The 26,727-nt window shown below is 35.0% G+C and overlaps 4 protein-coding genes across 5 annotated transcripts; 1 reads left to right on the forward strand and 3 right to left on the reverse strand.

Annotated features, from left to right (window-relative positions):
• The first annotated feature begins 1,342 nt into the window (after nt 1-1,342).
• Nucleotides 1,343-3,822, forward strand: LOC107216776 (hemolymph lipopolysaccharide-binding protein). Of its 2 annotated transcripts, none has more exons than XM_046743993.1 (2): nt 1,343-1,532; nt 3,175-3,816. In XM_046743993.1, the coding sequence occupies exons 1-2, from the start codon at nt 1,393-1,395 to the stop codon at nt 3,638-3,640; spliced, it is 606 nt and encodes a 201-aa protein (XP_046599949.1). In that variant the 5' UTR covers nt 1,343-1,392; the 3' UTR covers nt 3,641-3,816. The 2 variants fall into 2 exon arrangements, with proteins under 2 accessions (XP_046599949.1, XP_046599950.1); XM_046743994.1 differs by lacking the exon at nt 1,343-1,532 and adding an exon at nt 1,786-1,993 and having other exon boundaries at nt 3,175-3,822.
• Nucleotides 3,823-9,220: 5,398 nt separating this feature from the next.
• LOC107216769 lies at nt 9,221-18,508 on the reverse strand. The gene is made up of 16 exons (XM_046744061.1): nt 17,589-18,508; nt 17,188-17,350; nt 16,192-16,554; nt 15,861-16,043; nt 15,240-15,460; nt 15,092-15,157; nt 14,711-14,923; nt 14,499-14,621; nt 14,034-14,318; nt 12,323-12,681; nt 11,408-11,513; nt 11,015-11,283; nt 10,803-10,915; nt 10,085-10,414; nt 9,790-10,024; nt 9,221-9,707 (listed from the first exon to the last, which is right to left on the reverse strand). The coding sequence occupies exons 1-16, from the start codon at nt 17,763-17,765 to the stop codon at nt 9,566-9,568; spliced, it is 3,348 nt and encodes a 1,115-aa protein (XP_046600017.1). The 5' UTR covers nt 17,766-18,508; the 3' UTR covers nt 9,221-9,565.
• A 141-nt stretch (nt 18,509-18,649) lies between these two features.
• Nucleotides 18,650-21,894, reverse strand: LOC107216780 (V-type proton ATPase subunit D). Its single transcript, XM_015654066.2, has 4 exons — nt 21,757-21,894; nt 20,777-20,894; nt 20,134-20,619; nt 18,650-19,713 (listed from the first exon to the last, which is right to left on the reverse strand). The coding sequence occupies exons 1-4, from the start codon at nt 21,795-21,797 to the stop codon at nt 19,621-19,623; spliced, it is 738 nt and encodes a 245-aa protein (XP_015509552.1). The 5' UTR covers nt 21,798-21,894; the 3' UTR covers nt 18,650-19,620.
• An 802-nt stretch (nt 21,895-22,696) lies between these two features.
• LOC107216775 (nucleic acid dioxygenase ALKBH1) lies at nt 22,697-25,669 on the reverse strand. The gene is made up of 4 exons (XM_015654062.2): nt 25,449-25,669; nt 25,290-25,389; nt 25,059-25,212; nt 22,697-24,865 (listed from the first exon to the last, which is right to left on the reverse strand). Exons 1-4 carry the CDS (start codon nt 25,539-25,541, stop codon nt 24,280-24,282), a joined length of 933 nt encoding a protein of 310 aa, XP_015509548.1. The 5' UTR covers nt 25,542-25,669; the 3' UTR covers nt 22,697-24,279.
• Nucleotides 25,670-26,727: the final 1,058 nt, after the last annotated feature.

The following is a 26,727-nucleotide window of genomic DNA, read 5'->3' on the forward strand; positions in this document are numbered from 1 at the left end:
ATATAGGTATTTGACACGTTAAGGAGTGTCTCTTTAGGAGACTGCTATATTTTTTAATATGTTCATTTGACAAGATTATTGTAATATTTCCATTTCTGATACAGTTTATAACGTGAATCAGCTTCCATCACTGTCGGTTTTAGGGCCAACTGCAGCTAGTGGAAGGCATGACCACGTTCGTGTACACAGGTCTGGGAACTCCGTCCAAAAACTTGTGCCTCTAACTGAGGCCGATATTTCCAAATTTCGCCACGTCGCTAGTGACGGAGGGGCATGGGCGCATTACAGTCCCGCCACGGTCTATATCGGTCTGTCTCTATCACACACGTGCCCCCGAGATTGCAGCGCTCCGCGCGTTTGCGGCCAGTGTGGCAAACATGTGCCTCAGATAGAGGCACACTGTGGGGTATACGAAATATATGGGAGTTCCCAGGCCTGTATACGCGACCGTGGGCACGACCGCTGTGTACGTGACCGTGGCGCCAGCGCATGTATGAACTAAAGGAGACTGTTGAAAAGATTTTTTATATGAATGTAAACGGGACTTCTTAATAAAAATTTTTTATCATTAATTAAAAAAAAACTGTTTATATTAAAAAGCAAGTGATGATTCGTAATTGTTCCTGATTTATATGTGTATGATTTTTGCCAAAAAATGTAAGTAAAATCAATAAATAAATAACATGAAACTTAGTAAATATCAGGTTAAGTTAAATGCCAAAGTGACTATAAATAAATGAAGACAAGGAAAAAAAATAATTAGTTATCCCTCAATAAAATTTTAAATAATTATTGAATCAATATACAATTTTTTTTTTAATATTTAGTTTCAAATAAACGATGGACATCAGAACAGGGTTCCAATCAATCAGTCAATAGCATTTCAACCACAGAGTATCATCAAGGGTAAAAATCTTGCTCGTGCAGAACATGTAAGAGATGTCGAGGAACATCGGCGAAATAACGAAAGTTATTTGATGAAATCGCGTATTATTCGACAAGCATCTGTTCATGCAACGCCTTACACTACATCGTTTAAAGGTAATTGAAAACTTTATAATTTATATTGTAGCTAATGGTAGTATCAGGATTATTTCATCGAGATTTAATTTTAATATTTTATATAAATGCGGTGCGACATGTCATTGATGTGCAATGTAATAGCATTTATAGCAAAAATAAAAACCGCAAACACATTGATGCCCTAATTTTATTTTAAATTAGATTAAAAAGTTTATCAAAGACAAGTCAACAGCAGCAATCGGACAAGCCAAGTGCGTGGCAATTTGTCAATAACAAATATACGAAAGGAGAAAGGAGATGCATCGATTATTTTTGATCAAGTGGCCATCATTATAATGCGCATTTGGTCCTACATTTTGCGGAGTCACCATGTCGTGCACACTCATGTATTTTTTACTTGGATGGGCTTATTTCTTTGGCGCAGTTTCTATCGCTTTGCCGGTAACTAACTCAAATAACTCGACTGCAATTAAGAAAAACGAGGCGACTCAACATCGGGCTGATTACATGTAAGGCAAAATTTTGTTAACCTTCCGAAATGTGTACTTCGGTGAAATTTTTGTGCAATTTTATTCATGTCGAATACTATTAGCTTCTTTATAAAGTGATTGTACACATCGGGAAATATGCCTACGCTATATAAGTAATTTCACAGTCGAAAATGGTTGATTCCAATTTCAGAATTCACCTTACAGTGTCATTTTGATAAACAATTTTTTATCCAAATACTTGCCTGAGACGGTCTTCCTTTACTCCACAGGCTTATCTTATGAGTGATGGGCAGTTTTTATCGAAATTTATATAATGCGCCAGAAATAGAATATTGTGTTACTAGTGCGAAAAGTGGGCGATTTCGGACGAGTGTGAAGTTTGCAGCGTGACCGAAAGCGAGCACTGTATTCCTTAGAGCATGTGTATACTACTAGATGCAGCTACGCATCCGATCACCCTCGCGAAAACTGCAGCCGAAGTAAAGATACATATATAATATATTCGAGATTCTTTGTCTCTTTCACTCTGCACAACTTTCCATGTAGCTTATTTTTGTACAAATATCTGATGAAATTGGAATATTCGACATCAAAAGATTTGCTAGACATTAATACGTATATGCATCTAGTTACAATATTTTAAATTAAAAACATTTTTATAAAAATTGAAAAGTATTCATGATTGTACATAAAAATTGAATACGTTTCCTTTACAACCTTCAAGTCAAGGTTTGTCCTCCTAAAGATAATGTTTGAGCACTGTTTTAACAACCAACACTTGAGAAGAGTCAGTACCAACAGTCTTGACACAAAAAAATCGTACTAAATCGCTTCGTTGCGATCCGATCCGTTCATTTTTTTTATTTTTTTTTGGAGTAAATGATTATAACAGTAGAAGTTAGGAGAGTAGTTACCTGTGCCATCGGTATTAAAATGACATTTATATACAATAACACAAATATTTTAACAAGTTCTCTAATTTCACGATTTCCATTGATTCCATAGATGTATTTTAAAGTACCTAATGTGAGTAAAATAGCGAACAATTTTATAAAATTAATTTTGAAGGCTCGTTTTCATGAAGTGATATATAATTACGAGAAATATTTTTTAATGACGCTTAACTAATTAATAATCCAAATAAAAGAGCAATTATTATAATGATAAAAATATTGATGTGACATTGTTCCATATTGTTAGATGATTTTAAAAATTTATTTTATAATTATGCAATATTTTTAGGCAATTTTAGGTTAGTAAAAAATTAATATTTCTCGCAATATTGGTTCATGAAAATGAGCCTTGAAATTTGAAGTTCTGATTTGGCTCAAAGCCTAAGTAAAATAATTACAAATATACGAGCCTTTAGGGGGTGCGATCGTCTCCTCCCCTCGGATCCGCCGTAGCACGTGTAATACACGCCACTTCCAACACTTGCCAAGGAAAGTTTCATTTGAGAAACTATTAACGTGCCACTGATATCGAGTGAAATTAGGGGTTAGGCAACTTATGCTAAATGACACAGTGCGTAAAATTGAGTTATTCGAAAGAGCACATGCGCCAAAGAAAGCCTTAGTGTCTAATTAAGATATAGCATTACATTTGTACACAATTTTCAACAGCAGGTGTTCGAAAAAAGTATATTTTATATTTATTGTAGATACACACCCGGGATTGGTGCTCACAAGTTACATACCGACGATGTTAGCTGGAATGATGCCCGGCGGAATTGTCACGACGAAAGTGCATCCCTAGTAATACTCAACTCCATAGCCGAGGCAGAACTTATCGGCCAGCTCATTAATCGAGCGGGCAAATATAACGGTTGGGTTGGTGTCCATGACTTTTATCACGAAGGCGAGTTTGTAACTATCCACGACGAAACGCTGATCGAAGCTGGATTTGAAGGGTGGCTACCAGGGGAACCAAACGATGGATCGCAAAGCGAAGATTATGTCAACGTTCATGCCACTGGCAAGATGAACGATGAAAATTGCAACAATAAATTCGTCTACGTTTGCGAATTACCTCGTGTTCGGTCGAGTGTAGAAATGAACTGGGTTCAAGCAAGTCCTTCAGAAACGCAGGACCCTGCTGGTACCACAGTACCAATGTATGTGCAGTAATCTGCAGTTAATATTCATAACATTTTCAATTTCGTTTCAGTTAATAAATGCGATTCTTGATGCGAAAAGTAATTTTTGTAATCTTCGAAATATTCTATCAAGTTTTTATACGGCATGTAACTCTGTAAAGTACATTACATGAATAAATAAGTATGTCTGAATTGGTGAAGGTTTACGAAGGATGCGCAATTTTTCTGATACGACAGTTTAGGAGAACGTGTTCTACGTTTCAATAGATTTATAAGGTAATTCTCGCAATATGCTCATCAAAACGGATAAGGATCAAACTTAAATGCGATTTTATGATTGAAATGCAGATAAAAGTTAAAGAGATTATGTGTTGAAAGTAATTTTATTAGTATATACTGATATATTTTCAATTAGAAATTTTACGAAAATTCAAAAATAACAAATTAATAATATCGAATAGGTTTCCCCATTTTCGCTCACATATTGAAGTTTATGAATTTTAATGAGTACATATTCAATGCCATGGATTCCGTTATGAAACATGTATTTCATATGATGTTGTGTAAGCAATTTCTTTTTCTATTTCTCATCAAGAAATACGATTGGTATGAGAATTTATAAGGTATTTCCCAATTTGACTAATCCAGTCTTGAAACTTATATACATCAAGATCGGCGGTCACCGACCGCACCAAGTTCATCGACAAAAAATAAGTAAACGCGCGCGAGTCGATGCACTACCTTTTACTGCGAAGAGAAAGCCTTTTGCCTACTGGGCGAAAATATTATCACTATTTCTTCCCTCTCACGATGAAATTCGGGATTTGACAAGTTTCGTAAGATTCTAGATGTTAAGAGTCTTCATTTAAGCCCTATATCTATACGATCGATGCGCGGAGAGCCTAAATATACTAATGGTAGTATTCCCAGCATCGTGGAAATGGTCAGTTCGAACAAGAACTTTCGTCAACTTTCGGACTTTAAGACTAGACTAGCTTTAAAACCCTCGCTCGCTAAAGCTCGCTCGGGGTCGGATGCCTAGTGTAACTGATTTTTGAGCTCGTGCGCTCGCTTACTAGTTGTCAGTGTTTTATCATATGCCATATGATAGTTCTAGGGGAGACTGGGGCACGATGGACTCCCCAAAAAAGTCTGGTATTTGCTTCACAGTATACAGAATGAACACTGTCTTTGCGCATGTGACGCAAACCGAATCTGCTCGTAAGATTTTTCCTATATAATGTTACAAGTCACGTTTACACACGCATGTAAGTATAACGTATTGTGATTTTATGACAGTAAATTTCGTCAAATAATACCACAGAATAATCAGCAGTGCTAACAGATGTGAAACACGACGCACAGCAATTTTAGCTCTAATACTCATCAATTGTAATTTGTTGATCCTAGTCGATCGGATTTTTTTCGGATTCAAAATGTTGTCTAAAGCATGCATATTGATTTGATAGTACAAGACATGACGTTTTCAATAATCAAACTTGTACACTTGAAAAATAGTCCTAAAAGTCAAAAGTCACTAGGTCAAGGACCTGGATAGCCGTAACTACGGAGCGCTTGTCCTGGAAGTCGAGTTTCACCAGGTAGCGGCCCTGGAGCGCAGGATCCAAGAGGTAGAGAAACCGGTACTCGAAATCGACGGAGCGCGATTCTCATACGTCCTCTCTACTGCGCGGTTGTTTCCAGACTGAGGAATTCGGCTGATTTTCGTCGTCGATAATTACTATAGATCGATGACGTTAAGACAAAAAAAAATTCAGTGACGTCACTTTCTGAACAGCCGAACATACAAACTTTGGTTTCGAACTTTAATACTATGAATAAATATTTTTTTCTTGGATATGAAGGACAATGAAGCAGACGTAAATTTGTTAACGTTTCGACCCGGGTGGGGGCCCTACCCAGAACGAATTTTTTTTTATATGATAATCTGTCACAAGAACAAGCCAAGGTTATATACAGAAGGTGAGAAGGAAGAAACAAAACATATATAGAAAAAAAGTAAAAGAAATAAATAATTAATAAGTAGATAAATAATAATTAAATTAAAAATAAAAATTAAATATACAACTTAACGAATAGCTAACATAGAAAATACATCACCAAGTGAATGCGATTTAATTTGACAGAAAACGTTATTATAATCACCTGGTGCAAGAATTTTTTGGATAAAAAAGCATGATGTGGAACATACCGATGAACCAGTTTTATAAAATAAAATTTTGAAATACAATGTTACATTATACAGTGCAATACAGAACTCCCAAGCACACATCGTGGAACAAAATTACTGTCAAGGAAGGAACGACATTGAAATTAGATGACCGTTAGAGACGTTGACACAACAACGGTCGGACAAGAAGAAGGCTTACCGGCCAGTAACAGACATAGATATGGCCCAGGAACATAGAAGCGAAAACAAGACAATTTTGATGATAGAGTAGAGATATGCACAATAGGTAACTTAGGGGAACTAAAAATGGTGTATTACTGACGTATAGATATTACAGAGATATTCAATATCTTGACGTAAATTAACTGAAAGAGGATGTGCAACAATGTTACCCATCTCAAGAAGAAGGCGTTTGTAATACACCGGTTCCACAGCTAAGACGCTATGCGCTAGTTCGTTGATAATTAAAGACATGGTTTAGTTCAATGGAGTGTCTGGTTAAAACAGTGTAATTTTCATCTCGGCCGTGAATGTTACGTTTGTGCTCCTTAATTCTAGTATGTAATTGCCTACTTGTTTGCCCAATGTATATCTTGTCGCAGTTTTTGCAGGGAATTTTGTAAACCACACAAGAGCGCTTGTCCAAGGGTAAACGGTCTTTGCCTGAGTAAAAAAATGGGGATAAGTCATGCTTGTTTTTTCCAACAAACTGGATTTTCTACCTAGCGAAAATTCTGTTTAACGACTCAAAAAGGCCAGCGACATAAGGGATAGACACAAAATTTTTTGGAACAACAGGAACGTCGCCAAAATCATTGTTGTTGGAGTCATTAGATGACAAAATCGAGAGGTGCCTCTTCTGTATATGTTTATGCAACATGAAGGCAGGATAGTCGTTCTTGCGTAATGCATCATAGATCAAGGAAACATTTTTATTGTGAAATTCTGAGCTAGTCAATCTGATGGCTCTGTCCACCAAGCAATTGATCATACCGGTCTTGTATGATCTAGGGTGGTGCGAACGATAATTTAGATATCTTTGTGACCACATGGATTTGTGGTACCAGTCAGTTTTGATGAACTGATTATCGTTGATGATTAGAACGTCTAAAAAACTAATTTGGCCGTTAATTTCAGGTTCAATGGTGAATTGTAACCTAGGGTGGAAACTATTGAATACTTCAAGATGAATTTCAATCTTGTTATTAGGGGCAGCTGTAATTATACCGTCCACATATCTAAAATAAAATGGAAGAGCGAAATCCAATTTTTTAATGCAGCATTGTTCTAGATCATCCATTACAAGATTGGACAAGATTCGGGAGAGCGGCGAGCCCATAGGTAAACCATAAGTTTGGGTGTAGTTAGTGTCGTTAAATTGAAAGATAGTAGCCTTGAAACAAATGTTTAACGCATTAATTAGTTCACTGAGTGGAACAGGGAAATGGTTGGATAGTTGAGACCACCTGCTATTGACAGCGCAAGCCAGATCTTGAGGTACGTTGGTGAACAAGAAGACCACATCGAGAGAGATCAGAATGTAATTGGGCGGAAGGATGAATTTACTAATGCCTTCAACAAGAAAGAAACTGTCTTTAACACGTGATGCAGGAGGGACGATGTTATTCCCAATCCATTTGCTCAGAGTTCTGACCAAGTTGAAAGTAGGACTATTAGTGAAGGAGACAATGATTCTTAGTGGTACATCTTGTTTATAGATTTTCGGCAGTCCATAGGCTCGTGGTGGAACACAATCAGATTTTGTGAGTAACGTTTGAGTTGTATGGAAATATGTTTGGCTTCAACCCAGTTATTAAATTGTAAATTGTAGCCTATCCTGGTTTCTGAGAACCTGTGAAATGAGAGAGATGTTGGACTCAAAATCTGATGTGAGGTTAACAATTTAATACTATGTATGATGATACCTATCGTAAACTTTATATTGAAAATAGCTTCAATAACCAAAGATAATGCATTATTATTTCCCGATCAATCGAGTATAATCAATTATTTTTCCTCGCAATCAGTTTTGTTTTTTACTCCCATGAACGACGCAATAGAATATCAATTTATGTGATTAAAGTATCATTTATTATCATTGTCGTATTTTCTAAGTACCTATTTAATCTAACAAAAGAAAGATAAAAGAATATTTTTACCTGAAATTGAAAAATATTTTGAGTGAAACTGTAAATTATCTAAAAACTTTTCTACCATTAAGACTACGTACTGAAATTCACGAAATTTTGGTGTCAAACGCATAGTTTCAAAAAAACACGAAATAAACGATGAATCGAATAATTTTTAACGATTTAATCGAATACGACTCGATTGAATCGATAAAAATTAATCGATTATTTCGTATTTTTTTGAAACGATCCAAATGAAATCAAAATTTCGTAAATTTGACTACGTTAGTATCAATGGTGGAAAAGATTTGTTATAATTTATAGTTTCATGCAAACCATTTTTCAGTTTCAAGTGAAAATATTTAGTTATCTTTCACTTATTACATCAAATAGATACTTAGTAAAAAATGATAATAATCCTTATAATACCTTAATTACATAATTTGATATTGTATTGCGTCATTAATGGGAGTAAAAAAACAAAAACCGATTGCAAAGAAGAATAATCTAATCGATCGATTAATCGATTTAAAAAAATAATCGATTATACTTGATTGATCAGGAAAAAAGAATCTGTTGTTTTTTGTGATTTTTATTGGCACCTAGGAGCACGGAAGACCGTAGTCGCACCGAAATAACAATTCCATGGTTGTCCAGTGTGGGTAAGATTCAAGTGTTGCGCATGATTGCAAAACAAACTGCTTTGTTTGAAGAAAAATGAACAACACAGGTTAACTCCTTGCTGCAGGTTTGCCACCAAATCATACACTTCTACTGCAATTTCTTTCCGATCAATAATACAAATTTATGATTTAAATATTTGTGCCTCTCGTTCGTACATGGCTACGTTCAGCGTTTCAATACCTATACTGAAATAGATAAATGACTAATTTTTAAATAGATTCACATTAATTCAATATAATTGGTGACAACTACTGAATGCAACGTTGCGACAACTTCAGAGACATGAAAAACGATCCTGTGTCTACAAAGAAGAGAAAGTACGAAGACATGTAAAAACAACTATCCACAAATAAGACAGATATTTGTGCAATTACGACTGTGCATACTCTCTCTATAAAGGTCTTTCTACTGTGATTTGGAAATTTGCCGATGTAATAATTCATTACTAATTGTGCTACGGGAGGATAAGATTATGATACAAATATCCCAGAAGCTCTATCCTTATTCACAATCTGTTTCTTTTATAATATATCGTAGTGGGGCACATACAATCAGACCACGGTCGATTTGATTTGAGAAATATCATCTAAATAATTACGTTATAAGATTGTTATAAGATCACAGAATATTTTATTCAACATCCCTCGACTATGTTAAACACTGTTATATATTACTTACATACTTTTAAATTATTTAATCCTAGTTACGTCGGTTCTTTCTCACTGTGGCAAAAAAAGTTCGCGGTATGTGTGGAAACACAACTTCAAATATATAAAAAAAAGTCTATTGTTACAGGTAGTTATAGACACAACTCGAAGAGTATTGAATGATTGAATAATGAATACCGGACTTCAATAATCATTGTTTCCCTCATCAAAACCACACTGTACACATTCTTTTAACGAATCAAATCAATTACCTAAACGGCTAAATTGGAAATACATTGTCCGTATTATGCAGGATTGGATGGTAAACCCATTGACCAAGCATCCAATAATTTTTGGTCACGAGGACCTGCTCCTAAACTCACCATTAGTCCAGACAAATCTCCTCTGTGACCTCGGCCTCTCATGGCATGCACTACTTTGGCTATGCTGAAAAAACAAGAACTAAAATTTCTTCGTAGATAATACACAGTAAGACTCTATTCTTTGTGATCATCATATGCATACATACTTTGCCCATTCTTCTTGCAGAGCAACAAAATGTGCTTTCAAAACAGGTTCTCCAAGCTTCTCATTATCAAACGCCTTTTCTATTTTAACTAATAGTGTGGGTAACTTTGCAGGCAGAGTACCGGCCCACCTGATGAGGTACGAGTTTTCATTTGCCATTTTATGCTCTTTTGGTATGATATCCAATCGACATATTTCAGAACTCAGCAACGGGACTGCCACAGATGTGTCGACGCCTGTGTATCGTATAATTATAGTTTAATTTTAAAAGTGGATCTATAAATTAGTTCACTCACCAATAAAATTGCACGCATTTGGGTTCATATATTCAGTTGCTTGCGTGACAACTCGTCTACATGCTACTGGAACCAAGTAGCTCAGTCCATATAACAGCTCTAGAACTTCTAGTTTTGAACCGCGTACTAAAACTTGAATGCCTGTCAAACTTGCATACAATACTTGTCGGAAATGCTCTTTTCCAAGAATACATTTGATTTCCTTCAAAATGGTAATTGGCGATTTATAAGAAACGTCTAAAAACTCTGGTGCCACTTTTGTCTCCTCGAGTGTAAGTTTTGGTATAATGGGTGATTTTGCATTGACCAGGGTAAAGCCTTCGTCCACTTCTGCATCATGTAAGCATTTTTCAATTGTGAATTGAAAGGTATAATTGTGGAAAGAATTGAAAATAATATTTGTAAACTACTGTTTTTAAAAGCTTGTTGTTCTATCTTCTAGGTAAAATTTGCCCTTCAATTAATTCAATGATTGTCGGTTGAGCATTTTACTCGAAAGATGGGAACACATAGTCTAAGTGATATCATTTGTCACAGGGTATGTTGGAAGAAGGATTCAGCACAAAATTAGTCCAGAAATATGGCGATAATGGCCCAGAATATCTTTGTAAAAAAGTAACAGTATGAATTTAGAATGTAGGATAGGCATAATGTAATTTCTTACCTAAAATAGTGACAATATGTTAGGTGAACAGTTCTATTGAGTCATTTTACATACCTATGTGATGTTCCAAGTCATAGCTCAATTCATCATCTAACAAATTCATTGGTAATATTTCAACAAAATGTCGAGCTCCTGCACTAAGTATCCACACTAACCACATGTGTATCCTAGAAACATAATGATACTGATAAACACTGACATTTGTCAAAGGATTAGATACAGAGAACATGGAATGCTCGATATGGTGACGATGACTGAATATTTACCTCGCAAAGACATGCTTTTCATTTGTAATATCTCCAAGTGATCTAGGCTGCTTATTGGAATTAGCTTCTGATCCGCTACTAGCAGTTTTTAATCTGGCAGCTCTTTGGGGGCATTCAGCTTCTTCTGTGTTGTACTTTTTCTCTGAAATATCTTGAAGTTCTCTAATCACTTCTCTCAAGTTATCAACTAAGAAGGGCCACATATTCAACAGAAATTGTTTATCGCGCATAAACACTATGAAACTGTACCACCTTCTGAATCCTCGAGTCTGAGTAAAAAAAAAAATTGACATTAAATGCGTTGCGTACTATTTTAGTGTCTATGCAATTTATCAAGAAAATGTTTCATCTTATATAATTAGAAAAGATGCATTGTATTCTCATAATAATCACCTGGGCATCTTTCAACGTGAACGTTTGACTCAAAACATGACCCCTATGGTCGTCACCGAAATAGCATATGCCTTCTTTTCCTGAGTGTACCTCACAGCTTAAACTTCTGGAATTTACAAGAACATAATGTGAGAAATATAATCACAAATGTATTTCACGTAATACGCAACTGAAGTAGTTAGAATATATGACATCTGCATTCAATGGTTCGCGTTTTGCACAAAGCTACTCCTACACTTTTGTACATGAATAAGATGCTTGAAATAAAGGACTAGAAAGAGGGGAGATTAATTAAGTCACACCCATTCATTAGAAATTCACTCCACCACAGTTTTTTCGTAGTCGCTCTAACATCGCATAATTGTGGGGAACTTTGTTAGGGAGTGTTGACTATAAAAACTCATGTAATATCTGGCAAAATGAGCCACATCAAATTTCTTTTTGATTAAGAAGATCAATTATCTGAGACAAAACATGAATACACTACACACCAAATATAGCACATATTTTTTCATACTTTAGTACATGTAGAAGCTTGTACTAACTACGAAAAAACTGAAAATTCCAGATTATAAAACAATAAAATCAATGATTGAAATAAATTCATTTCGTGTTGCCCAGACTAAGGCTGCTGGATTCCAAATGTAAGCTTGGACTTTTGAAGAAAGAGTAAGAATAAAAATTTTATTCCACTTTTGTCCTCGTCTCAGAGATTAAATTATTGACCCTGAATTATTGATATTAAATTATTATTTGGAAGTAATTCTACCCATTTTTTAAGCTCAGTTCACAAAATTATATTTTTAATTCAATCCTCTTTTTTCACCCTTCCTCTTAATTGTTCTCAACTGAGCACGATAACTCCGAAATTATTTCAGTTACATTATGGAAAGAAAAACAATGCTAAACGTGTACCTAATACATGCATCTTTCAATAGACTTCCTATTTCCTGAGTGAGCGGACATTGAGCAGACAAAAAGGAGGTTCTTGTTTCGTGTTCGTTGCTCAAATATTTTATATTTCCCAAACTTTTGCAGCCTTCACAGCCTTCAGATTGAGCTTTTCCTTGGAGGCTGTCAGCTTTCTTCAGAACATCCTTAGGCCCATAAAATTTAAGCTTTTCTGTACTCTCGTTGTCGAAACAGTTGCGATAAGTCTGTGTTGTGAATACTACTTGAGGCCCGTGCATTTCGCAGAATGTACACAGCGCAATCACTGCGTTCATTTTCCTTTCGGTAAAAGGATCAGAGGCAGCAATCCTTTGGCACGAGATCTATATTTTTTTTTCTTTTTCTTTGGTAATTGTGACATTACCTAGAATTTAAGGTAATTTTTTAATATTGATATACATCTGCTAAGACAATATTATACGAATACGAATGGATGTACTTCTAAAGTAAGTCAATATGTGTTCTTCTGTACATACGTATACAACAAATACTAAAGGAGTTTGTTATATTTACGACTTGGACAAATCAGAAAAGAATATATCACAAGTTGAAAGTAAAAGCTACTTTGGTACATGAATATTTGTACGGAGAGTGATTTTTCAGAGTAAAACCTGCTTGTCATATAGTTGATAAATACGTATTGCTGTAAATAGAATACATTTGATATGACATAACCTAGAGACCATGTAAATTTTAAAAACGTTCGCTAACCGTAAGCGATGAACGCGATGTGGTAAAGCTGCTAATTACTTGCCTTTTCACTAATAGTTATGCGCAAGCAAACAATTATTTGGCAGTCATTTCCCGGAATACAATATAAATAACAACCAGGCAGAAGCACATGACATTTTGAGATAAGATCAAGTACTGCCTTATCAAACGAATAAACTCCTCGTTTTGTTTCGTTACGCTCGATTGTTATACCGCATAATATCGTTAATGTAGACCACTTCACAGTCGGTACCATACATGAACGAGATTTATTGTGTCGAAACGCCTGACTGTAGGCAACTCTAAGAAACTAATCTGTGTGAAATCTTCCAATTATCGTTGTTTCTAGATGCCGATCGATTTTCCACGCATGTACTAGAAAGACTGATCATTGGAATAAAGACGCACATTATCTATAATTTCCGACTATAAATCAGAAAAGACATCTTTTATGATTAATGCGTTTCATCAAAAAGTATTAGTCATTTATCATATACATGTACAGGTTCTTAAAGTCGACTTCATAAAAAAAAAATGCATACAAAAGTTTTATTTTACATTTCTCAGACATAAGTATAGACCCTAGTGGGCATATCCACCTATAGTAAATACATACGTATATACCAGTGTACATTTAAATATAACCAGGTGAAATACGTCGTACTTGAAAAATATCCAGTGATGATAAATTTCTTGAAAAGTCAATAGAGATGTTTATCCTCACATTGGCATGACATTTTTAATTTAACACCTTCGTATGCGGCTCTCATCCAAATTCCAACTGCATGTGCTCCTGGATCCGGATATTCAAATCGCTTAAATCAGATGATACACAGAAGTAGAAAAAAATTGATTGAAAAAATTAAAGACAAGTTAAAATAACAATGATGAAATGCGTTTACAAGTATTTCGTCTTATACATTGCTCAAGTAGAGTTAAGAATGCGAAAAATGGGAAAATTTACCTTGCATTTCACCAGACTAGCTCTACCCACAGCTGCTGGCATTTTAATAGTTTCAATAGCTTTAGATTCTGCTGCTTTCACAGCATTTTCGAAAGCCCTGATAGGATGTAAGTTTAACGTTAATGCCTGCACAAGATTATCTTGGGCTGCGAGCAGTGGATCAAGCATTGTTCTGTCTCCAGCAGTTGCCTGACCATATTCTGCTACTGCTTTATTTCCTGCTGCAAGCGCATTGAGCCACATACAAGCATCAACTGGCTCTCTTTGGGACCTCTTTGCAAACTCCTGTAATAATTACAAACTGTCAAGATTGTTAGCATTTCTATCATCATTTGACATTGAATTTACGTTCTGTTACTACTTATCCATTTGCCTAAGGTAACTCATATTATATTTGGGCCTATCCAATCATTTATACATAGTAGCAGTTTAAGAAACGAATATAAAGATAGAAAAAACACATGCCTTAGCACCTGCATCGAAAAACAGTGAATAAAGCCCACCCATAATTCCACCCATCACTCGCTCGATGATATAACTAATTTGCCTGAGTGTAACAAATGGTCTGGAACCCGAAATTTGTTTTTCCTGGAACATCATAAATATAATAAGGTAACATATGCATGAGAGTTTACACTGAGAGTCTGTAGATTCAAGTACTATATAAATGGAGATACTTTGATTGCGGCTTTTATGGCACTAGTGCCCTGTGCAACAGATGTACCACAATCTCCATCTCCCGAATCTTCATCCATGATATTTAACTGCTTAGAGCAGCTAGTTAACGCCTCGCATGCAAACGTTAGTATCATAAGAAAGACTTGTGCTGTATGTTCATCGAGCACAGGACCACAAGCTTCAATTTCCGGTATATCACCGCCACTGACAACCTAACAAAGTAAAATTCCTTAGTTTTACCAACAAAAATTTAATTACGTACTTAAAATGTGTATATGCATACAAAAACCTAGATTTAGTATTGGATACGATTCGATGACTAAGTTGTTTAATTATAAATGGATGGTACATATAAATACATTTGTATAGTTAATACTAACACTAAGTCTCGATATCTTAGAGCCTCGTCCTAGTTTCATTACCTCCGCGTTAGTACTCAAGCCATTCTATAAATACAACAATAAAAACTCAATTAAGTGTAACGTTATAAATTATACCTAAATATACAAATATACAACGACTATATACCCAGTCTAATACTTTGGGCCAAGCTGGAACAGCTGTCGGAGCGTCGAGATATTTAATCAGTCTTGTATCTGATGATAATTTCAGCACTGACAATTGGAAGCCACTGGTATCCAAAGAAGTCATGAGGGTTCCAACGTAAATTCTTTCAACACATAAACCACGAGAGGTCAACTGTTGTATGACTTCCATTGTAAATACGCCTAATTCTATTTGACTTGACCCTTTTTGAATGACAAAACAATAACGTAAAAATAATGGGAGCTGAATTTTTGAGGTAGGGTACATGTGCTAGTAGTCGGCCACTTGTTTAATTTTCTTTTGTTTTATCTGCCATAAAATATATCGATTGACTTGAAAGTTTCCCATTTCATTTATACTTATGACTTTTACAACAGTTTTCATAACCAAACATTGTTTTACATGAATACACACATTAATTTCTTGGTTTATATCAATATTTGTATGGTGCGATTACTTTTTCAATGAATTGTCAAGTAATGAATTTCCATGGTAACATAGCTGTGACCAATCACCTGGTGGCCGACCACTAGCACATTCACCCTACTGTAAAATCCCACGCACATATTAGCAAACTGAAAAATAAATTGTCATTTTTCTCACCTCCAAGATTGTTAATAATTACAGCAACCTTATTTTCAGCTATTTTGGAATCATCAGGCTCAGCAAATTTCAAACTTGCTTCAGCTGTTATGTCTGTCATGATATCTATCAACTGACAAACAATATCTTTAGCAGTTGTAAAGTCAACTCGTGTTGCTCCAGGTTCGCCATGGATCCCAAAGCCTGTGGAAATTCACTGTAAATTTAATTTGAATAGAACTTCTGACACAGAATTACATCACCAAAAGTACCTTCAGCAAGCTCTGATTTGTAGTTTGACAAATTTTTATACATGACTTGATGAAAGTGATGGCAATGATTAATTATTCACCAAACGCACCGATCTCCATCTGTTCTGTACTTGAATTTCCAGTGCATGCACAAATACCAGCTGATGGTGGAATCCTAGTGCAAATACCAATGGTAGCAAGTTCACCCGAAGTTATGATTCTGTTACACACTGCCCAAATCTCTCCTAACTTTCTGCCTTCTTCAGCCATGGCTCCTGCAATCTTGTGAATGAACAAAGTAGCAGCTAAGCCTCGCCGCCCAGCTGTTTTTTCAAATGATTTTAAACAGGTGTCATCACCGACAGTGAGCATTGAAACGATTATGCCTTCATTCTGGGCCCTTGACTTAGCAAGTCCAAAGTTGATGCGGTAGCCTGTGTAATTTTGAATGATGATCAGTACACCTGAAACAAAATAAATTCAAGCATTAATTCTTATACTGTCTGTTTTTCCTTCTCCTAAATGAGAATACTTATTTTTGCTGATTTAGTATTACAAGCCACACTGATACACGATGTCGGAGAATCTATTGACACTGGTTCCTTTAGTTTGATATTCAACAACAGTAAATTCTATGAAAAGTAATGAAGAGAACAATATTCTTTAATGATACGCAATTTATGGGAGTAGTTAAAGTAAAAAATTGACTATGTCTGGTTGCGTCTTAGATGTTTAAGAATATCACATTTTATTTATTAATTTGTACCAGCTGTATGTGTATTTCAAATATGAATGAAAACAGGTGAGCACTAGAGGGTTTAATCATCTTTGTCAAGTATTTCGGACAATTCCACACCATTACAAAATACAGGGTTTTCTTGCTTTTGATAGTGTCCACTTTTGTTGCATAATTGGTAACCATATAAACTCACTTTATGGATATTCTTAATGCTTATCAGATATCGTTGACTTTGTTCCCAGGCAATTTTCTCATATAAGAGATGCAGTAGGAAGTTAGTGTAGTTAGAGCAATGAAACTAGAAATTGATGAATTTTTATGGGGCAATGTCATCTGCATGTATGCAAAGAAGTCTCACCTGGTGAATGATTGGTGCCTAATTGTTGAATTACTTTCAAAATCGATTTGCTGGGAGGTGCTGAAAAGATATCGCCCACAACGACGCCAGTCAGCATTCCTGGTCCAACAAACCCAGCATGTGTCGGCTCGTTGCCCGCTCCTCCACCAGATATTAATTTTACCTGTTATATTAATAGCAATCCAATTGTGGTAGTCCCTTAAAGAAATCACGCTTGCTGTATTCAATATTCACTCACATATAAGATTTTCTTCCTAACATGTTGGACGTCGGGTGACGCTACTAACTGTGACTTATCGATCTATTGCCATGACTAGTGGGCACATGCAGGCTAATTGTAAGTTACTAGATGCATAGCTAATCACTAATTGAAACAGACATCAAAGCTAATTCAAACTCACCTGCCCAGGCATTTCAGCATGGTCTCTTCGCAGAATTGCTCTGTGACCTTCAAGAACTATAGTCCCAGGATGTGTCAGGGCAAAACCTAACAAGTATTCGTCTACAGCAGTTTTGGGATCGTTCCAAAGCCTCTGGGATCTCGTTATACCGATAGGACCTCTATTCTTGCACGACATAACGAAGCGTTTTGGTACTCAAAATATTTAACTATATTCTGCAGGAGCTAGATGTATTCAAAACTGATTAAACTTTGAGAGGTTAGTTGTCAGTTAGATCTTAGGTTAGATTGCAATGTATCAAAATTTGTAGGCAAATTTGAAAATTGTGTTCTACATTTTCTGCTTGTATAGAAGTTTTTTTTCCTTTATTCCAGATTGGATTGAACGTGACTTCATGCGTAGGAAAAACTTTCGGGGTAGATAATATTTGGAAACGGGAAATTTTTCGAACATTTTTGCTAATTTTCACACATGCTTTTTACCGGACTAATCAGGCTAATGGCTTAGTTACTATGGAAATAGTTGAAATTCGTCGCATGAAGTACTGTTTTGTCATTTCTCAATATTTACGTCACAGGAATTCTCTCCGTTACAATTGAAACAAATTTTTAAATACGAGGAAGTACATTAAAATGTTATGAACTTCATTGATGGATGCCGTTTAAATTTTTACTTTACAACGTTCTTTAAACGATAAATTATTAATCCAATGATTTAGCCCCACGAAATAGCAATTTGTTTACATAATTAATAATGTATGTATGTACCTGGCGATACATTCTGCATTGATCTCGGTGCTACTATTTGAAGTTCGACCGGGTGTTTAAACCGCGGACATAATACTCCATGATTCTGAGAATAAGCGTCATTTATTCAATCATCAATGATAATTATCGCAAAAACCATGAATACCATGTATAGAACCACCGGAAATCAACCAAATTACCAATTCGGTTTTCATAATTATTTTAGTCATTCTGTTCAGATTAATAATCTCTCAAACTGTTGTTCAACGTTACAAAAAGAAAATATACACTTATGTATGAATAAATTACGATCAATAATAACTATAATTCACTTTATATCATACAGGTACAGAGAATAAGCCAAAACCATCTATACGTATTTTATATTTAATTTACATATTTTTTTTTATGTTCAAATAATAATGGCTATATATATGGTATCATTCTTACGCCTTGCGATGATATATAATAATCTTTTTCCAAGCAATATGTAATGTTAGCCTACAAATGATTTATAATACACTTACGGGACCTACCCATGTGAGTAAACAGTAACAGTAGAAGTACGTTTTCAAAACGATAGCAAGGTATCACGTCTCATATCGTATCGCCTAATTAAACTAATTATTATTATTAATACATTGGTGATACTTTTATTTATTCTGATCAGAAACGACTGATTGATGTACTGTACATCCTAGTAGATTTATGAGTGCTGAAATATATAATGTGTATTGGCAAAATTGGTAGGTACATATTGCGTTGCAATGTTTTTCACGTAAACCTTGTATGCCATCAAGTACCACATATAAATTATTGCAAACTGGCTGGGCCGCTGTCGACTGTGCTGAAGAGTCTGTGAAAAAGGAAGCTAGGGAGCTGTTCGCTTCCTTGATTAGAGACTCTTGAATAGAAACATTTTTGCATGCATTCTCAAAATGCCGTTGGCTAAGAGCAATGAAATAAAAATGAAAGACAAAAAGAAAGAGTACCAACACGGAACAAAAAAGTTTTGTGCCCTAAATATGCGTATTATTAACAGTTTTGGTATCGATCGATATTATCGTCATAACATAAAGGTATTTTTCTTTCTTTCCTTCATTTTTCTTCATTTTGACTCTCAGGTATTGTCTAATCATTACGAAACTTTTCTATCATTTTCATCTCAATTTTCAACTTTGTCGGAGCGCATCACACAGATTATACAATATGTAAAAATCTTTTCATTCTCATTGCATATTCTGCGTCATGTACTACGCATTTTATCAGAAACTGATTCAAACTTTTTAGAAAAGTAAATCTTCGTCACCCTCATCCAGCATGTTAGCTGCATCTACGTGTTTTCCAGCTTCGATATTCGCTAATCGCTGGGCCTCGGTCTACAAAAAATAAAGAATATATCAGTAATATCAATATATTATTAATATTTGATCTAAGAAAATTTGTGCCCTAAATATATTATATTCAAGGATCCGTAATACCAGGACAGATCAGACCTCAGTCGAATGAAAAACATCGCTTATAGAAAATCGGCGGAACAAAAGAATTTGAGGCATACAAACTCGGAGTCAAACTTCAATTAAAATCCGAGTTGTGGTGACGAGCAGTAAATAAGATATTGGAGTAAAATTGGAAAAATTTGATGGTGTTAACTACATAATAATATGTGAAAGTATCATAATGTGAATAAAAAAGAAACTATAAATTATATTTTGAAGGTAAATACGCGAGTTTTCGGGATCAATTCATACCTATAATTGACCAACGTACACTAAATTTTCAAGTTAGATGTATATTACCTTAGCTTTGGCAATCTTCTTTTTGTCCTGAATTTTCTTCAGCCTGTAAAACTCTTCTCTTTCAAGCTCGTCTAATTCCGAAATAATGTATGCCAGAGTGCGTTCAATTCTAGGGATAATGACATGCTCGATCGCATTAACACGACGATTTGTGATTTTGATGACTTCATCCAGAGTGACAAAACTCGTCTGCAATGAAGCGAGTTCGACCAGCAGTTTCACTGCCCTTTGATAGTTCTTTTTCAATTTGGCCAATTGTTGACCTCCCCTAGCTAATCCAGCTAGCTCATATGTATCTGTACCATCCTGATAGGATTCGAAAACTGGAAGATTTACGCCCGCTACGTTGTCCTTCTTTGAGCGAATTTTAATCTGTGCCTTAGTCACATTCTGAAGTACAACTTGGTTGAAATCACCAGTGGCAAATTTAGCCTCTGCTAAAGAAAACGCCGCTTCTTTCATGACTTCACCCATCAGAGTTTTTGTCTATACACATGAAATGAAGTTCAGATTAATCTTGGTGTTAGGCTCAAAATGAATTGTATAGATTATAACAATTTCTTGTACACTCTTTGAATTTCAAGTATCAATAAATTGCAACAGGTACATTCTGAATGTATATATTACAAAACTAAGAATTTACCTCAATGATTTTGCCCAAAATCATTCTGAATCTCATCTGCAAGGCATCAGCTTTCTTCTTGAGTAATCCATGTCCCTTCTGTGCTCCTGCCAGACGAGACTTCATCAACATCTGGGCACTGTAAGTAATGCAGAGAAATTAGTTGTGCTCAATTAACTATGACGCCCTTGCTTTATAAATTCAACCAAAATCAAAATCAGGTTAAATTTATGTAGGTAATGTATACTGCAAGGAGTTTAGGAACTGACGTTTTTTTTTAATTCCTTTTGACTTCGGACAAAAATCTAAAAGTATTCAACACATAAAATTTTAAACATGCAAACGTTTATTCTAAGCATTGAATTTCTCGAAGGTTTTAACAGATTTTATACAAATACTTGTACTATTATAAAAGTGATGAAGAGCATCAGAATCGATTTACGGAGCAAATTTGAAGCTTACCGATGATTTCTTCTCTGCAATTCATCGACAATATCGTATTGCGTCCTTAATATGAAAGATAATTGACGAAGACATTACCTATGAATTTTCATCAAATTCTAATTTTGAGGTGTTGATTACCTGCTTAAATGACGTAAATTGTGAGGGTAAAGGAATTTAAAAACTTAATTCCCACCTGTGTTTAAAGACACGAAGAAACTATTTCATAGAGTCGAAAAACTTGTCAAGCAATTTATTGGTTTAGTGTTGAAAATTCATTGACAATTCGGATTTTTTGAAAAATCGAAAACCCATAATTCTTAGTGAAAAGAATGTTACCATCACGAAAATACCGAGGATGTACTAGTTTGAATATTACGAAATTATTGATATTGTTATAGCAATTCTGTTATTCGTAGAGGGGTTACACCCACTTTTTTAGCATGGCAAATACACGACACCTAGTTATGTGAATACATTTTTACGAGATTATGATATGCGCTGTGAGTATTTGAAAGCGTAGGGTGTTGATCGTGACGTTAGTTAATCACAATACTCACCCCCTAGAAGGGAAAATCGGTAGCCTATCCTTTCCAGACATATTTCTTTCGGTCAGCGAGCAGACAGGAATGAGTTAAATCAGCTGACATGTGGAAACGGACCGTTCCTTGCTCGACTGCGCAACCGGAAGTGCGGCACACACCGTTTCATTCAATCGGTGCATACCGGCTACGCGCCAAGTCGAAAATCGTTGCAACTCGTGTAATGAACTGAGATAACTGCCTGAACTGCATAACGTTTAATTTACGATCCGTATATATGGTTGTGTGAACCTGCTTTTATACTTTTAGTACGACATTACATATTTTTGGTAAGGTCTGGGTCGATCCGCAGGGTTTTGCAAATCAGAATACATAATAATACAATGAAACCTTCTGTATGTGACGTAGCTTTCAATATAAATAATTGTGTTGCACCAAAATGATAGCGTATGTTATGTCTCATATTTTTACCCCAAAATATCACCAAATGTGCCAATTGTACCACAAAACGTACTAGCGACGCAACTGTATTACCGATCGAGCGGTCGTGTCTGCCGTTTATTTGCTGACTTAATTGTTAGAAACAACACGATTATCTATAGTCCTGAGGCTGCATTCCGATTGAATAAAATTTTCATGGCAGATTGTTAATATTATCAGAGATTATGTAATTCATTCATATGATATTGCCCAAGTTTTTTTCAATGCGCGCAAATATGATTGTTCAGTTTTTAAAAATCGTCAGAAAATTAAAAGAATATTTCTTAATGCAACAGCAAGAAAAATTCGTTTTTGCGATAGAATGACTAGAATTATACTAATAGATAGATTTTTTGACGATTTTAATATTTAAACTTTTTAACTTCTTTTTATAAATATTGTTGCTATCGTCAGTGATTGATGATAATTTGTAAGAAAAAATAGCGCTTTATAAAAAAAACATTACATGAAAAGTATACGTACTACATATTTTGTAATACTATATTTTGATTCAAAAGCATCGAATCTGTTATAATTACACATAATAATAATAAGGAGAGGAAGTGTGTTTTTTTTTTTTGCAGTCGAGCGGATCACTATTAAATTTATGCTAAAATTAACGGATCACGCGGTGAAATATTATTGACAATGGAAGATCGTTGTTTTTATGTGTAAAAAATGTCATGTAAAACTGATATGGTAAGCCCTCAAATCCGCACGGAAGAAGATAATGGCAGCGTGAAATAATTTAAAACAAGCTTGCGACAAAGTTTTAACAAGGATGAATATATTGAAATTTCAACAAAAAAACAGTAAGTTTCAATCCTCAAATCCTTTTATTTACATATTTTCGAGGATTTCAAATCAAAGGGAATTAATTTTAGTGTCAAATAAATCCGCTTTTGATTTTCTGTTCACGTTTTGCGCGGCATTAACTCGCAGACTTTGCAGCGTCCAGCGCAAATAAGAGTCTTACACAGTTTCTTTAAAGTCTGTAAAATTGTGGACAGAACCATCGGTTCCCGTGTGAAATATGTTAAATCTATAATGCAATTATTAAATGACAGTTGTAAGTGAGTCCTGCCTCTTTTTCCAGCAATTTTTCACCTGCTTGAAGTCTAAAATGACCAGCATCGGTGATTCGGAATCGTCGAAAAAATTTGTCCTAAAAAACGGAATTCGAATTGCAATTTCGATATTGCTCAAACCGCATGTTGCCAATGTAGACGTAGCAGACAAGTATTTTGTAAATGGAGTATTCTCAAAGCCGAAAAAGGTAATAGATAATATTCGTCTCGCAGAAGATGAGTTGAAGGTTGACAGTTTGAACAGAAAAAATCGTCTTAATACACGCAGATACTTCCTTGTTAAAATGGCGTCTATTGCTTGGAATTTTTTGAATATTTCAAATATATTCCCGCAAGAAATATAAAACTTTTAAATAATTTATAATTCAGCTCCGAATGAAATGGTGAAAGGATTCACCAGACAGATATGACATAATTCTGCCAAGCAATATATCGTATGATTTTTAATAATATATGTAATTTATATTATTGCTGATATTATATTACGAATAAAAAACATATCTAACCGGTATTAATAATATAACTTCTAATTTCAATTAATTTATAAAGTGTTTATAAATAACTTCATACATTAAACATGCGATAACTCGGAGAATTTGAATTCTATGAATTTGAAAACTCAGGTTTCAAGTTTATTAAAGCCAAGGTTTAATTTGAGCACTTATTTCAAATGCATTGATAGTAAAAAACGAACTAAAATATTCGGTGCCATTTTTAAAACAGAAAGCCAAAGATCAAATGACTGAAAAAATATGACAATTTTTTAATAACATAACGTGGGATTTTTCAGTTCTTGATTTTTAAATATGGAAAATCTGACTGCATCTACGTTTTGAGCAATGAGCAATTTTTTCAGAATTTATCGAGCCGCTATAGCTATATCTATCAATAAATTTCAATTTTCTATACTACCAATTGATTATATGTGTAAAAAAATATTGACTTTGGTTAATACTGCAATATAAGAATATATTTACAAAACTTTATCATCAAGCGAAACTTGTCCTGGTCTTAAGACCTGCCTGACATTCATATTCACGCGAGATTCAGAGATGTATGACATTATTTTATCCCAGTCGATGCACATCTTCTTAGATTTGCAATCGTTCGTAGAATTTTGATTTTTCCAAGGCATAGAATCTGCTTGTAAGATTTTAGGCACACCGTGATACCTGAGGCGGGAACCTTTTGACATGACAACAACATCTCCACTTCGTAGTAACAGGGCATCGGCTGAATCTTCGAGCGATAAGCCCCCGACTAAAAATATTCCAGTCTGACCAAAACTGACAGAGAATAATGGTGCTTCATAATCTATTTCAGATTTATCCGTATGCCCGGAGAGAGTTGAATTCATTCTGTAATAATTGATTATAGCTGATTCCGCTTTGAAATGACATAGACCAGAAATTCTCGCAAGATATTCTGTGAGGTCTACCATGTCATCGGGCATTTCGCCTTTGAAGTTTTCGGAGTACACTTTTGTGTCCCAATTGTGGTGATAACCTAGCGTTGCCCATCTTAATTTTGGCAAAAGAACTTTGGCTCGCTCAACATTACTGAAAAGTAACAAGTTTAAATGTGAGTTAATGAGAGAAAAGTTTTTCTTCAATCGACTTAAATTAGTATGCAATTTGTAACAGTTTTGAAATGTGCAATAGAGGTCTCAGATATTGTTGTACACATAACGTAGTCAGATAAATTAAAATATAAATAATTCTTGGAGCTGCTTTCACCCTATAATTAACATACTCGGAGCACACATCCCACCAGTTTTCATTCTCTGATAAGACTTGGTGCAAATCAAGATTCGTTTTGTTTGGCTTCTTTGAATAATCTTTAACGCATCTTGTTATCCAATACCGTTGACCGGCGCTGGTGAAAGGATTTTCGATAAAAATGAGACCTGAAAAAAAAGAGAATGCTTTAGCGGAAAGTGTGTTGGTTTGAATTAGTTGCTAAAATTTTGATCGATTAATTTACCCGGTTTGGCGATAATTTCGTAAATATTCCAATCCTCGGTAGACCTGAGCCCTAGCGAAGATTGCTCCTCCTCAATGGCAACAGGTGAAATTTTTCTAACCTGAAAAACATCCCCGTCAAAAATTTGTTAAATTCTCATTCTGAGCAGCTGGATCTTACTTTGGATAAATCTGGATTTTTAAGATCGATAACAGCATCAAGATCAGGGGGTGGGTCCCTGCTTTTGTAATACTTAAAAGAGTCTTTGAACATTTCTCTCAAAAAGTTACGCGGGCACCCATTTTTAAAGGGATAATAGTTTGATAATGGGCATCTCTACACATAGTCTCTTCGTGCATGCAGAGAGAAACCTGTGTATGCATTTGTATGTATAAAATACAACATTATGTCATGATATAATAATAATAGACGTGCATTGGAATTTTCAACACCAGGTAGCGCATTGAACGCGCTCTAGTACTAAAAAGCATAAATCGATAATTAAAGGCCGAAGTTCAGAGGATCCGTCGGTAAGACAGACATCGTTACAGAAATCATTAAAAATGATCAACTGCGAACAATTGGAAATTTGCGGGACACGTCGTTTCGTTAATCACTTCGCATCAACATATTCAGCTATCAAAAATGGATGAATCAAACTTTAAAATAAATGCTGAATTCATTGTAGGAAAAAAATACTATCGAAACGGAGAATTAAAAAAAGGCTGTAAAAAAGCTGTTAAAAAAAATTGCGTGCAACAAAAAGTTTCAAAATTGGAGAAAAACTGCCTTTCCTTCGCTGCATTATTTATCTCTTGATTTAAGACGAAAAAATAGCACTTACAGCCTTTTTTAAGTCTCCTTATCAACAGTTTGAAAATAAAATATTTAAAAATGACGTGGGAGAAATTCTGTTCCGTCTAAAGATATATTTGAAAAACGCATCAACGCGCATGCTAATTTAGTTTATTGGTGCTCGTTAAGCTTCAACGGCTAAAAAATGGCTGGAAGTCAAACGTTGGAATCGATTGTCGATCACGGAAATAAATAAGGTATAATATCAAATAGGTCTATCTGATTAATTGTAAGACGAATTAGTGAAAATTCATTTCAACGGCAAATCGATGATTTATAATTCCGTCACTTGGAACATCTTTAAAAAATCTGACCCATCGATCATTTTTCGACGATAGATGTGGTAATTCCATCTCCATGCTATATTTTCTATTAAATAGGTGTCCTGGTTAATTTCGACGTTGACGTATATATCTCAAACGCAAAAAAGGGCTATCCAGCCCTTGAATGTACACAATTCTGAACAAAACACTTAACGTATTTACATTTGAGGCAGAAATAAAGAAACGGCATGGATCCTACGAAATCGCAATAGCAAATTCGTAGAATTCATGTCATTTATGTATTTCTGCGTCAAATGAAAATGTGTTGGAGTGTTTTCGTT

The sequence above is a fragment of the Neodiprion lecontei genome, chromosome 6 (genome assembly GCF_021901455.1).
Source record: "Neodiprion lecontei isolate iyNeoLeco1 chromosome 6, iyNeoLeco1.1, whole genome shotgun sequence".
NCBI classification, from domain to species: Eukaryota; Metazoa; Arthropoda; class Insecta; order Hymenoptera; family Diprionidae; genus Neodiprion; species Neodiprion lecontei.

Bases quoted from the DNA above. Each gene is read 5' to 3' on its own strand.
- LOC107216769 (XM_046744061.1), bottom strand. From the start codon at position 17,765: ATGTCGTGCAAGAATAGAGGTCCTATCGGTATAACGAGATCCCAGAGG. The intron at 16,044-16,191 runs GTGAATAATTAA...GAATTTCCACAG, and splicing joins GATGGAGATCGGTGCGTTTG to GCTTTGGGATCCATGGCGAA. The intron at 11,514-12,322 runs GTACACGTTTAG...TGTAAATTCCAG, and splicing joins TTGAAAGATGCATGTATTAG to AAGTTTAAGCTGTGAGGTAC.
- LOC107216775 (XM_015654062.2), bottom strand. From the start codon at position 25,541: ATGTTCAAAGACTCTTTTAAGTATTACAAAAGCAGGGACCCACCCCCT. The intron at 25,390-25,448 runs GTAAGATCCAGC...GATGTTTTTCAG, and splicing joins AAAATCCAGATTTATCCAAA to GTTAGAAAAATTTCACCTGT. The intron at 24,866-25,058 runs GTATGTTAATTA...GTTACTTTTCAG, and splicing joins TGGTGGGATGTGTGCTCCGA to TAATGTTGAGCGAGCCAAAG.
- LOC107216780 (XM_015654066.2), bottom strand. From the start codon at position 21,797: ATGTCTGGAAAGGATAGGCTACCGATTTTCCCTTCTAGGGG. The intron at 20,895-21,756 runs GTGAGTATTGTG...CATTACTTACAG, and splicing joins CCGATTTTCCCTTCTAGGGG to TGCCCAGATGTTGATGAAGT. The intron at 19,714-20,133 runs GTAATATACATC...TATTTTTTGTAG, and splicing joins AGAAGATTGCCAAAGCTAAG to ACCGAGGCCCAGCGATTAGC.
- LOC107216776 (XM_046743993.1), top strand. From the start codon at position 1,393: ATGTCGTGCACACTCATGTATTTTTTACTTGGATGGGCTTATTTCTTT. The intron at 1,533-3,174 runs GTAAGGCAAAAT...TATTTATTGTAG, and splicing joins CAACATCGGGCTGATTACAT to ATACACACCCGGGATTGGTG.